The 14,107-nt window shown below is 47.1% G+C and overlaps 1 protein-coding gene across 8 annotated transcripts in view; it reads right to left on the bottom strand.

The window, feature by feature from the left end:
- The window catches only part of LOC117663446 (mitochondrial peptide methionine sulfoxide reductase-like), a 70,347-nt gene extending 56,741 nt beyond the window's left edge, over positions 1-13,606 (bottom strand). Inside the window, exon 1 of one of the 8 annotated variants that reach the window (XM_087876654.1) lies at positions 13,429-13,606. In XM_087876654.1, the coding sequence (XP_087732780.1) occupies positions 13,429-13,501 (73 nt within the window). In that variant the 5' untranslated portion in view covers positions 13,502-13,606. The other 7 variants (XM_087876653.1, XM_087876657.1, XM_087876656.1 and 4 more) reach the window with 7 other exon arrangements.
- Between the last annotated feature and the right edge of the window lie 501 nt (positions 13,607-14,107).

Here is a 14,107-nt window from a genome sequence, read left to right as displayed (position 1 = left end):
AAGCTGGCAATCCTGAACCAGAAAAACTGCAGCTGTGCTTCAGTTCTGCCTCACCTTCTTAAGCATCTCGATGCCCAGGACCAAAGACCAGATGCCGAAGGGTATCAGCAAGGTAGAGGCAGCCCCACGGTGGGCCAAAGGGAACCATCTCAAGAGAACAGACACACGGCTACAATCCAACATGCCGTACGGTTTGAGAAAGGAGACACGACAAAGCACGGATCGACTCTTGACTGTTTTTTTTTCCCAAAGAAAGGCTAAAAGCTACACACCCACCCCTAAAAAACACACCCACGCCGACCCTACACCCCGTGCCAACCCCGTTCTCATGGACTTCGGATGCAAATGTTTCCAGCTTTGGCATCCTTCTGAAAACTAAACCAGACAAAGGAACCACAGCTGGCCCAGAGGTTTTCCTTACCTGTTCTGGGACTACCTGCCTCCAAGGTTGAAGGGGTCCCCTGTGAAAAAGTCACATCGGGAATCCAGGGGGCCCCTAACCAATATCCAAAGAGAAGTCCAAAGGCGCCACCGGAGGCCCGTTTGGATCCGTTCGACGATTCCCTGCCAAGGTGGGGAGGCAGCTTGGCAGCTGGCAGCCAATTCCTCTCCCTCCTTCCCCCTTCTTCCAGGCAAGATAGCAGTCAACATTATTTCCTTGGCCCAGATTCAAATCAATCAGTACAGGAAGTCCTGCGTTCCCTAAACGCAACTCTCTTGCATTTGGTACTCATGTGCTACATAATGAACATCCAATAACCGCAAGAAAAGGAGAAGGGGGGGGGGGGAAATCAAAGGAAAAGATGGAAGCAATTTGCCATATTAAAAGAAAACAAACAGGTGCCCAGATCAAGGATCTGCGATTCATTCTGTTCCCCTAAACCTCCACTCCCCCCCTCCGCTTTTCAGCATTTCTCTTCCGAAATATACATTACCATGTGCGTGTTCGCCCAGCTTTCTATGGCATCTCTGCCAAGCAACCTTGGCAAACCTCCAGCCTGTGCCAGTTTTATTTTCTCCCTCCCTCTCTCCCTCTGTCTCACGGCTTCCTTGCCAACCTTCATCCCAACAGCCGTGATCCTTTCTCTCTCTCTCTCTCTCTCTCTCTCTCTCTAACCCTTTGCTGCTTGTCGGAACCCAGAAACGGAGCCAAAAACGAGAGACAAAATGTTGAACGATATAAACGTTCATAGATACTACTGTACTTTTATTTTCCTCCCCACCACCCAAAAAAAAAAAGGATGAATAAGGGGGAAGAGGAAAAGAGAAAGAACAGAGCCCAAATAAAAGCTTACCCCCTTGGGTGGGTGATTCTTGGTTCCCTTCGGGATTAGGACCCGCTCGGGTTTTTTGGATGCCCGCCTTGTCCCCTCTGACTGCAGGAGGCTCAGGGATACCAGGAAGGGGATGGAGTAGGTCAGACAATACATGCCCAGGAGGCTACTGTCGGAAGGCTGGAGTTTTTCCTCTCCAAATGGTGCCAGGTTCTGCCCACCCTTCTGCCATCAAAAGAATGGGCAGCGTAACAACCCGTTTTTTTTTTTTATATGGCATCAGCTTGCCGAGGTACAATGCATCATGGGACAGGGAGGAAGAAAGGAGGAGGGAGAAAGAGGAAGAAGGGAACAAATTTACCTTTAGAGATGCCAATTCCCTTTCATTTTTTTTTTTTAAACCAACACCCGTGTTCGACATTAGCTGAGAAAACGAGCAAGAGAAACTTGATTCTCCAAATAGCTCAGAGAAAAAACTGACTCTTCAAATCGTTGCGTGCTATTTATTTATTTATTTAGTTTATTGGTTCGATTTATATGCCGCCTTTCTCCGGAGACTCAGGGTGGTTTACAATGCGCTAGGCAATAGCCTTCATACTTTTGTATATACCTGCTTAGTAGGGTTTTCGGGGGGCCCCTAAGCGGTGTTCTATTTTATACAAAGTCAGCTTATTGCCCCCACAATCCGGGTCCTCATTTTACCTACCTCGGAAGGATGGAAGGCTGAGTCAACTTTGAGCCTGGTGAGATTTGAACTTGCAGTAATTGCAGGCAGCTGGCAGCTAAGTGCTACTTAACACCACTTTAGTCCGCTGCACCACCAAGATTCCCCAAGGTGAGAGAACCGAGTCCTTGGTCACCACTGTTAAGCAAATCATCAAGGGTCACTAAGCGAGGATCTCACATGACCACGACTCCTTGATTTTGCTTGTTGAAAGCCAGCAGAGAAAGTCACAAATTGTGATCGTGTGATATTGCAATGATCAGTTACTGGCAGGGGTGGGCTTCAAAAATTTTAGCAAGGGGTTCTCTGCCCAGTTGCTGGGTGGGTGTGGCCATGGTGGGTGTGGCCTAGTCTGCCTCCTGCACCACGGTGGGTGGGGGGGCATTTTTGTCCACCCCGGGCTCTGGAGGCTTTCCTTGAGCCTCCAGGAGGACGAAAACGGCCTCCCCAGGCTCTAGAGGCCCTCGTTCCCGAACTTCCAGTAGGCCCGTTTTTGCCCTCCCCGAGCCTCTGCGCATGCCCTGCACTTACCTGCATCCAAAACAGACCATGTGGGGACTCCTGGGAGGGCAGGGGTGGGTGTGACCAGCCAGGAGTGGGATTTGGAGGTTCTCCGAACTGCACAGAATCTTATTTAGAGGTTCTCCCGAACCCCAAGCAGCCCACCCCTGGTTACTGGGCACCTGGATGGCAATCAAGTGACCATGGGGGCTGCAATGGCCAGAATTCCGAGGAGTGGTTGTAAGTATCACTTATTCAGAACGGTTGCAAGTTCAGTCACTCAACATGTGGCCATTACCTGAGGAGGACCATCTGTAACAGGGTGGATTTGATTTAAATCAAGTCAATTTAAATCATGATTTAAATCACTAGTAAAAAGACTTGATTTAAATCAACTCGATTTAAGTCATAATTTTTAAAGAGCAACTGTCATCTCTGCTACTCCTTTGACCCGCTGTTGACTCACCGATAGTCCCAGTGTTGCAGAATATACAGCCTCATGCTACATAACTAAGCTCCATTTCATGCTGAATAAACTAAATTATTTATGTATCTTAAATAGAAAACTATCTTACGATAGATTTTTACCCCAAAAGTTTTTTATTAAAATAAATTCGATAAAAATCAAAAAAATCCGATTTAAATAAAAAAAATCCGATTTAAATGAAAAAAATCCGATTTTTTTGATTTTTTTAAAAAAATCATTGATTTTTATCCACCCTGATCTGTAATGTAAAATCTGAAATAAGAGTGGGTGTTTCAAAAACCCCAAATGTCAAAATTTTCACCAACTACAGTTGACTGCAGAAAACAGGACCCAATAAAAACATTTAAGTTTTGGCTTACAGCCAACAATTTGTACTCTCCTGCACTAAAACAGTGTCGCATTATGCATTCCAGATAGTTGCCGCTTGCCAATGTACATTGTACAAATCAAAAAACCCATTCTTTCTAATAAAACTTATATTTCAAGATTTCCACTCCTCTGGAAGATTAAAAAATGAACCTCCCTTCATAAACTAGGAGTGAACCTCTGCTCACACTTGCAGCTTTTGGGGTTTTTTTTTTTTTTCTTTCATATGAACTAGGAAATTTTCTATTAACTCTCATATTCCAATAGCATTCAAGCTGGGACATTATATTCAAGGGACAGTCTTGGTTTATTAACCCAACATTAAACTCATTTTAATAGTCCAGATTACTCAGGAAATACCGTGATTTCTTGGCTCAGATGAAATAGGAATTCATTTCAGTTATTGCTAACGGCATTACCCCCAATTCTCTATGAAGTTTCTTCCAACACTGCACTGAAAGGAGAAAAAATCTAGAAATCAACAGAAATCAACTTGGAACAAGTTTTATACAATGGAAGACCGCCATGCTGAACAGAATCAATCAAGGATGCTCATCGGTGTAGGACTTGATAAATTGCCTATTTCACTGCATGAACAGGGACTACATTTCCCATACGAATATTAAATGCCTGGCAGACAATAACACACTACAAGTAGAAAGTAGTATGTTATTGTCTCTTGACAGCTCGATCAATTAATCAGTGGAATGACTTGCCTCCAGAAGCTGTGGGTGCTCCAACACTGGAAGTTTTTAAGAAGAGATTGGACAACCATTTGTCTGAAATGGTGCAGGGTGTCCTGCCTGAGCAGGAAGCTGGACTAGAACAAGCGTCATCAACCTTTCAGATCTCAGGGACCATTAAGTTCATAATTTTAAATCCCACAGGCCACTAATATGAGCTGCCTAATTCTGGGTGGGCGTGGCTAGGTGGTCATGTGACTGGGTGGGCGTCACCAACTCGATGTCACTCATGTCAAGGGGTGCATCACCGGCCTCTACTCACCCCTCCCGTCTCAGCCACTCCTCCCCTGCCTGCCCGGACCCCTTAGGGCCCCAACAGGAAGCAGTTGTTGGAGCTAAGCAACCACCATGACAAAGAGTTGGCTAAACAGCTGGCTCAGTTCAAATTGGATCTGACTGAGAAGGAGGCTCAGCAGAAGCACCTCACTGAGGACTACGAGCATAGGCTTTCCAAGCAGAAGGAAGACCTGCAGGAGTGCAAGGCCAGGTACTGGCGCCTGGAGGCTCAGCGGACTGAGATGGTCAGCCAGTTCCAGGCCATGAGGCAGTCCCACTGGAACGAGGCCCTCCGGCTCTTCGCCACCAGCCGTACTTCCCTCCAGCCTTCGCCCAAAGCTCTGCAACACGAGGTTGAAGCAGACACCAAGTTGGAATTCCTGCCCCCCACCGGGACAAAAAGACCTCTGCAGCAACACAAACGTTCATTGCACGTATCCGGCTCAGGGGCCGTAGTTTGAGGACCTCTGATTTAGTGCAGTATAAAAAATGCAAATATTTTTTCTGCGGACCACCAAAATTTTCTCACGGACCACCAGTTGGTGACCGCTGGACTAGAAGACCTCCAAGGTCCCTTCCAACTCTGTTATTCTCTTACTGCCTAAAACAAATTGTATTGAAGTAATCCTCAACTTAACAAGCCATTCATTTAGTTACCATTCTAAGTTAGAACGGCTTTGAAAAAAGTGGCTTACGACCGTTTTTCACACTTACGACCATTGAAGCATCCCCATGATCATGTGATCAAAATTCGGACTCTTGCCAACTGACTCCTGTTTATGACGGTTGCAGTGTCCTTGGGGGGGGGGTCATGTGATCCCCTTTTGCGACCTGACAAGCAAAGTCAATGGGGAAGCCAGATTCGCTTAACCGTGTTTACTAACTTAACAACGGCAGTGATTCACTTAACAACTGGGCCGAAAAAGGTCATAAAATGGGGCAAAACTCACTGAACAATTGTCTTGCTTAGCAACAGAAATGTGGGGCTCTGCTGGGGTCGTAAATCAAGGATTACCTGTAGTGACTTGCATAAAAGGTTGAAAAACCCAAGTTTGACAAACACTGAATGAGTGCCTATCAGGAAGTATTCTTCTCCCAATAGTAGTGCATTATGAAAATTCACAACAAGAGAATTTCCCCGTCTGGCTGTTATACCAGCTCCCTCCTGGCTAGGGGTGAAATGTAAAATTTGTTACTACCGGTTCTGTGGGCATGGCTTTGGGGGGGGGGGTAATGTGACTGGGTGGGCGTGGCCAACTTTTTTTGTTTTAACTTTTCAAAGCATTTTTTCTAATGCTTTGAAAAGCCTCTGCCGATCGGGCAACTCAGCTGGGATCGTCAGAGACTTTTCAAAGCATTTTTTTTACCACCTCTTCAGCCAAGAGGTTTCAGAAAAAAATGCTTTGAAAAGCCTTTGATGATCCCAGCTGAGCCGCGCGATCATCAGAGGCTTTTTTTTTAACTTTTCAAAGCATTTTTTCTAATGCTTTGAAAAGCCTCTGCCGATCAGGCAACTCAGCTGGGATTGTCAGAGACTTTTCAAAGCATTCTTTTTACCACCTCTTCGGCCAAGAGGTTGCAGAAAAAAATGCTTTGAAAAGCCTTTGACGATCCCAGCTGAGCCGTGTGATCATCAGAGGCTTTTTTTTTTTACTTTTAAAAGCATTTTTTCATCGGAAGAGGTTGTAGAAAAAATGCTTTTTTAAAAAAAAAAAGCCTCTGATGATCGTGCGGCTCAGCTGGGCATGGTGGGGAGGGGGGCCCCGCAGGGATTTTTGTTACTGGTTCTCCGAACCATCCGCCGCCATTGCTACCAGATCAGGTGATCCAGTCCGAACCAGGAGCATTTCACCCCTGCTCCTGGTCATATCCCTCGTGGCCAGCAAATTGTGGGAAACGAAGAACCTATTCGTTCCGAACGAAGAACAATTGGTATTGGTCTTTGGAGACAGCTTTGGAGTTTTCTGAAAACTACCCTATCTTCATTAATTGTTTGCTTTGAAACAAAAGTGTTTGCTTGGTCACCTTAGGCTTAGGGCAGAGGTCTGCCAGCTTAAACACTCAAAGAGCCATTTGGACCCATTTCCCACAGAAAAGAAAACACCGGGAGCCACAAAACCTGGGTGGGTGTGGCCAACTCGACATCAGTCACTTCCACCAGTCACATGACCCCCCCACCCCCCCAGCTATGCCTACCCAGCCGGTCATTAGGGCAGAGAACCGGTTAAAAAACACCAGGAACCACAAAAAAGAACCTTTCGACATCTCTCTCTCTCCCCCTCCCTCCCTCCTCCTCTCTGTATCTCTCTGTCTCTGCCCTGGTCACTTCTCCATCCCCTGCCATCGCCCTTACCTTCTCAGGCCAGGCGAGGAGGGACTGGGAGGGGAGGGACAGGGACAGGGACAGCTAGTGGTGGGATCACTCGACAGGGAGCCACAGCAGAGGGCCCAAAGAGCCACATGTGGCTCCAGAGCCGCAGGTTGCTGACATCTGACTTAGGACATGCTGGCTCAGGAATTCTGGGGGTTGAAGTCCACAATTCCTAAAGGGGCCATCATTTCCCACCTCTGCCTTAGGAGAAACGTTTTATCAGAAGCATGGGACAGCTATACAACTCCCAAACCATGCTATATTTGTGTACCGGAGACAAATTGCCTGTGTGTCCCATCACACTTGGCCAATAAAGAATTCTATATTTGTTCTTCCAAGGTTTGCTTCAGTTTCTTTTGCTTTGCTGTTTGTTTAAATAATGTTTTTTTTAAATTTTCAATGATTTGCTGATAGAGCATTAAATTTTTTTTTTTAAAGTATTACTGGGGGCAGATAAGATTATTATTAGAATAATCAGAGACCATTATTTCTAGATACATTAACTACCGGTAACTGCAGTGAATGTTGATTCCTCTTTTTAGCGAAGAGTAACTAGGATTACGTTCTCTTCTGGCCATTATCTACTAGTCAAAATCCAATCTGGGTTGGCCAAGACAAATGGCCTAAAACTATTTCTTAGGTTCCTTCAACTTAAGTTGATCCATCCTCATGGTTGAACTGGTAAAAGAACATCAAAGGAGTTTACAAAAAGAAGAAAGTCTGCCAACCTAAAATAATTTCCCAGAGCAATTTTTTCCCTTTAAAGGACAGGGTAAGAGTAATACTATTGGAAACTCGTAATTTATTTGATTTAAAAACCGTCAGGCCTCCAAACCAAGAATGACACATGGTGATTCTTCCAAGCTAAGTTCCTTATTGTTGCTCACCTGTGGACAGAATCTTGCCAGACTAAACACTCCAGCATCTGCATCTACCAAATACTGTGGGAACTATTAAGGAGGGACTGTCCTCACCCTCATGTCAGAAGAGACCTGAGCCAACAAGATTCTTATTTTTAGAGCCCATTATGGCCATATCCATGCCTAGCATCTTCCTTTAGATCAGGGGTCAGCAACCTGCGGCTCAGGAGCCGCATGTGGCTCTTTCATCCCTCTGCTACGGCACCCTGTCACTCAAAATATGTGTCACAACCACCAATGTGCAACACCTGCCGGCATGCGATGTATTGAGCTTTTCAACTCCCGGTAGGCCAACCACGGATAAATCCAAGAAAAGAAAAGTTTCAGAAGAAAACAGAACATTTAATTCAACTACATATGCTAGTTTTGTGGCCGCTCAAGAAATAGTCAGGCATAGGAAGGTTTTTTGTTGCTCCTGGTGTTTTGTTTTCTGTGGGAAACGGGTCCAAATGGCTCTTTGAGTGCTTAAGGTTGTTACAGACCCCTGCTTTAGATTAAAGCCATGATCAAGATACCGTACCCCTCCAATTGATGGGCACGCCATTGCTTCAAATAAACTCAGCATAAAACAGTTGGTTCCTCACACAGCCAAGAAATGGCCCCCAACAAATGCCCAGCCTTTCATTGTCCCCAACTCCTCCGTGTCCTGGTGCTCCTGTCTCATGGTCATAACTGTGCTTGCCATGTTTCGGGAATCATCTTGTTCCAAATGGGGAGACAGCAGAAGACGAGGGGGAGGGGAGGAAGGCTGCCAGGCATCCCTCCAAGTCTTTTATTCCTCCGTCTCCTAGCAACAGTATCCCGTTGCCATGGAAAGTGCTGTATGCCCCCATCCCAATCGGCACACGGGGAGCAGCTAGGGTATCATTCCAGAGCATTGGCTCTTGGCACATGTTCAGAATGTAAACAGAGATGACTCGGGGTCAGGAAGAACAGCTGGGAAATCAGCAAACCACAGACGTTCACACACACCATATTGTACACCCAGCCCTCATTCCTGAGCAAGAGGCTGCCAACTGCAGAGGGAATGCAGAGGCAGGAAGAGCACTTTCCAAGATTCAGTGGCTGCAAAATGCATGCTGTGCTCTCCGAGGATCAAGTCTCTAACCCAGAAACCTGGCAGCTTTAAGTCTTGTGGACTTCAACTCCCAGAATTCTCCAGCCAGCATAGCTGGGAGTTGAAGTCCACAAGTCTTAAAGCTGCCAAGTTTGAAGACCTCTGCTCTAACCTTTCAGATGGGGTGGGGAAGAGGAGGAGGAGGAGGAGGAGGAGGAGGAGGAGGAGGAGGAGGAGGAGGAGGAGGAGGAGGAGGAGGAGGAGGAGGAGGAGGAGAGCAAATAACTCAATTTGGCTTCCAAAGCCCAGGGGTGGAACAGCTTTTTCCAAAGTCAGCATCTTCAGTCCTACCAGGCATACCTGCCTACACTCAAGGCCAGAAGTAATGGCATTTTATGTTTTATTTATTTCACAATATTTATACAGGTAGTCCCCGGCTTAGGACCACAATCAGGGGTGGGCTGCTGGAGGTTCGCAGGGATTCGGGAGAACCTCTAGCTAAGATTCTGTGCAGTTCGGAGAACCCCCAAATCCCACTCCTGGCTGGCCCTGCCCACCCCTCCCCTCCCAGGAGTCCCCACACGGCCCGTTTTGGATGCAGGTAAGTGCAGGGTGCGCACAGAGGCTTGGGGAGGGTGAAAAATGGGCCTTCCAGAAGTTCAGGAAGGCCAGAAATGGGCCCAGAGCCTGGGGAGGCCGTTTTCCTCCTCCCGGAGGCTCGAGAAAAGCCTCCGGAGCCCGGGGAGGGCAACTTCCCCCCCCCCCCATGGTGCAGGAGGCTGACTAGGCCATGCCCACCATGGCCATGCCCACCCAGCAACCGGGCAGAGAACCCCTTGCTAAAATTTTTGAAACCCACCCCTGACCACAATTGAGCTCAGAATTTCTGTTGTTAAATGAGGCCGTTGTTAATGTCAACCGCCAGGGAAATCAGGAGATTCAGCCAGTTTAAACCAGTATAAAGATTTATTGCAAGCTTAAACTCTACAACAGGGATCCCCAACCCCTGGTCCATGGATCAGCACCGGACCACGGCATGCCAGAAACTGGTCTGCGAAAACAAATGAAGCTCCATCCATGGGATGAAGGCTGCACACGAAACATGCCCCATTGGTCCGTCGAAAAACCTTTCTCCATAGAACATGTCCCTAGTGCCCAAAAGGTTGGGGAACACTGCTCTACAAGAATCTGAACTACTAATAGGCAAGGGAAATTAGCGGGAGATAAGAGTAGAAGGAATTCAAGGTGGACTGGAATTAGATCTCTTGTGGGCATGAAGACACTCATGACTGATGGTGAATCTGAGCCCTTGGGCTCAGCCTGGCCATCTCCTACAGTTAAGTGGGTTAACACCAATTTTACGACCTGTTTTCCCATGGTTGTTAAGTGAACCATGCAGCCTTTAAATGAATCCAGCTTTCTCCATTGACTTTGCTTGCTGGAAGCCAGCTTGGATGGTTATAAATGGCGATCCACTGACCCCAGGATGCTGCAACCATCGCAAATACATGGCTGGATGGCCAGCAATCAAATTTTGGATCTCACGTCCATGGGGAAGCTATGTCAGTTGTAAGTGTGAGCATTGGCTCACAGTCGCATTTCCCAGTGCCGTTGTAACTTTTAACGGTCACTAAATGAATGGTTGTAAGTTGAGGGTTACTGGTACACTGCCCTAATCCATTTCCACTGGGCAGTACAGAATAGCACCATATGCAATAAAAATCACGGTTTGGACCGGCAAGGATGGACCATATTTTTGGGGCTGAGCGCCAAAGAATTGAGGCCTTTGAACTCTGGTGCTGGAGAAGATTCCTGTGAGTCCCTTGGACTGCAAGGCAATCAAAGCGGTCAGTCCTAGAGGAGATCAACCCTGACTGCTCTTTAGAAGGCCAGATCCTGAAGATGAAACTCAAAGACTTTGGCCACCTAATGAGAAGGAAGGACTCACTGGAGAAGAGCCTAATGCTGGGAAAGACTGAGGGCAAAAGACGAAGGGGACGGCAGAGAAGGAGGTGGCTGGATGGAGTCACTGAAGCAGTCGGCGTGAGCTTAAATGGACTCCAGAGGATGGTAGAGGACATTAAGGCCTGGAGCAGGGGTTGGCAACCTTAAACACTCAAAGAGCCACAAAGGTCCTAACCGGAAACCTCCATTCAATTCTGGAGCCAACCGGAAGTCCAGTTCCTCCACCATAGAGTCTCCTCCTAGCATGACGTCCTTTTTCCTCTACCTGTCCTAACTGAAAGCCCTATCAATTGTAGAGCCGACCAGCGAGAGAGAGCTGCAGCAGAGGGATGAAAGAGCCACATTCGGCTCCAGAGCCTCGGGTTGCTGACCCCTGGCCTGGAGGAACGTTGTCCATGGGGTCACGATGGGTCAGACACAACTTCACAACTAACAACAATGTTTTGGGGGGAAGGTTTGTGGATAGAATCAGGAATGTTTCTTTTTCTCAGATGTTTGGGATCAGCTCTTTACTGCTCTCTTCATTGTGCTTGATCCACTGAGAGCTTCTCTTGTAAAGTTTTTGTTTCATGAACATATCTGGCAGTGATATTCAGTTTTTCCTGGTGGTTGAGAGGTGAGGATCTCAGTTAAGAAACAAAAAAAAAAAGGATTAGATGTCTGAATCCACCCCTGAGGTTGTGTATTGTTGAGCTCTGTCCTGTTGGAAGATCTAACCAAAATGGAGTAATTTCTCCAACCTGTACAGAACAACATAAATTCCCAGACTTACAAAAGGATAAAATATTTGACTTAGTACAAATAGTTCTCGACTTGTAACAGTTTGTTTAGTGACCGTTCAGTTACAATGGCACTGAAAAAGGTTGCATTATGACCATTTTTCACACTTATGACCATTGCAGCATCTCCATGGTCACGTGATCAAAATTCAGATGCTTGGCAACTGGTTCATATTTATGGTCTTTGCTGTGTCCTGGAGTTATGTGATCAGCTTTTGTAACCCTTTGAGAAGCAAAATCAATGGGGAATCCAGATTCACTGAACAACAAGTGTTGCTAACTTAACTACAGTGATTCACTTAACAACTGTGACAAGAAAGACGGCAAAATGGAGCAAAATTCACTTAACAAGTATCTCACTTAGCAACAGAAATTTTGGGCTCGGTTGTGGTTGTAAATTGAGGATTAGCTGAATATCACAGGTAGTCCTCTACTTACGACCAAAATTGAGCCCAATCACTGTAGTTAAGTTAGTAGCACGGTCCTTAATCTGTCTTCCCCATTGACTTTGCTTATCAAAGGGTTACAAAATATACTACCTGTATCATAAAATGCTGTTTGACAACAAACAGCATTTTTCAATATATCCTGAATATTCCTTTATTCAGGAATAAATGAATGGATCTTGGGGTGGGGGTGGGGGAACTAAAACCTTTTCTTGGGAGGATAATTTTTTTTTTCCTAGTTAGCTTACCTCCCACTAGGTCTACTCTAATCCCTTTCAAAGTCACCCTTGTTCTCTGGAATGTACAAGGGAGCTGCAAGGCAAAAGAGCAGAAAAATTCATGCCTGCCAATGGACAGACCAAAGTTCAAAGATCTGCCGTCAACCTGTTTTGCATAAACGTGTAAAGGTCTTAGGATAACTGGCTGAAGTTATCAACACTCTTGAAGTCAACTCGGAACTGCCCGTTGCTTTTCCAAGACGGGCACACAAGGAACTGAAACTTACACACTCCGCCAACGTCCATTTTAAGGGCGTACATTTTTTTTAAAATTTGATTCATATGCCGCCCTTCTCCGGAGACTCAGGGCAGCTTACAATGTGCTCAGCAATAGCCTTCATCCTTTTGTATATTTATACAAAGTCAGCTTATTGCCCCCATAATCTGGGTCCTCATTTTACCTACCTTAGAAAGGATGGAAGGCTGAGTCAACCTTGAGCCTTGGCGAAATTCGAACCTGCAGTAATTGCAGGCAGCTGGTCTTAATAACCAGCTTAATAACAGGGTGCCTTAGACCACTGTACTACCAAGGCTCTTTATTTTGGGGGGGGAGGGTTGTCCCGTTCCGTTCTTTACGGGAGGAGGGAGTTTTGGAGGAGACCAGGGAAGGAAAAGAGGCTGACGATCACAGCTATCGTTTTGCTGAGCAAAACAAACAAACGAACAAAAACAAAAACAAAAACCGGGGAACAGCCCCCGAAAATCGCTCCCCCTTTGCTCCCTTCGCTGCCAAGTGCTCGGTTCTCCACGTTGGTGGAGTTTGTAAGTTTCGGCTCCTTCTGCGCCTCGCTTGGGAAAAGCAACTGGCAGCTCCGAATTGACTTCAGACGTGTTGATAGCTTCAGGGTTAACGATCATAAAACCTTTACACGTTTATGAAAAACACACTGACGATCCGATCTTGGGACTTCGGTCTCTCTGTGCGCGGACACGAGCCGGGGCTGCTCAAAGAGCGGCAGGCGAGGCAAACTGCGCATCTTTGCAGGTAGGAACACACACCTCCACCCCCCACCCCAGGCTCCCTAAGACCAGCGAACCGATCTAAGTGCACGCATTTTACTCTACGCATAGCCAGCACCGCCTCGGTTTTGCAACTCAGCTGAAGTTCAACTCCCATCGTTCCCTGCTCAGCAAAGGACGATGGGAATTGAAGTCCACCAGAGCTCTCAAGCACCATGCCCGGGAGGCTCCAACTCCTCCACGCGGGTCCCTGCCACGCGTGGCCCATCTCCACGGGGTACCTTGCACTACGATGGCTTCAGATCTGCCCGGCGGAGCTTCGTCCCGGCTCGGCATCTCCATTTTCCCCGGCATCGCGGCGCCCGCGACCCCTGAAGAAGCCGCCCACCGTCCACGGATGACCCTTCCACCACTTTTGCAAAGCCAGCGTGCTGCGCGGGCCAGCTGGAGTGGGCGGGGGGACGAGGGGAGGGCGTGACGTAGGCTCTTGGGGGGCGGGGCTGTTGGCCTTTGCAGGGCGGGAGGTTGGTGGGGGGAAATGCCAGGAGTAAGGAAGCTTGCGCAGTGTTGGCATCCAGGTGGCATTCCGACGCACGTATAACTCCCCCGTGGGTTTGCTTCTCCCACGCGGCTCCTTGTGTCAACCTGCGTAAGACTGGGGGTGCGCCTAGCATCTTGGCTACTTGCAAAGCTCAGTTGCTCCAGTTTAGGCAAGGAGAGGCTTCCGGTTGCAAACTTATAGTAGGTCACCTCAGCATGAAGTCCCAGTTGATAGAATAGACTGCTTTTATTTTTATTGGCCAAGGGAGATTGGACACACAAGGAATTGGTCTTTGGTGCATACGCTCTCAGTATGCGAGAGGAGAATAAAATACATTCATTGAGAATAAAAAGATACAACACTTAGTGATAGTCAAAATTACTAATAAGCTATCAAATCGTGCTAGGAAGCAAATAAAA

Source organism: Pantherophis guttatus, chromosome 10 (assembly GCF_059756535.1).
Source record: "Pantherophis guttatus breed Tessera chromosome 10, ASM5975653v1, whole genome shotgun sequence".
Classification (NCBI taxonomy): domain Eukaryota; kingdom Metazoa; phylum Chordata; class Lepidosauria; order Squamata; family Colubridae; genus Pantherophis; species Pantherophis guttatus.
Note: the sequence above shows the minus strand (reverse complement) of the source record. Positions and strands in the feature narration are given on the sequence as shown.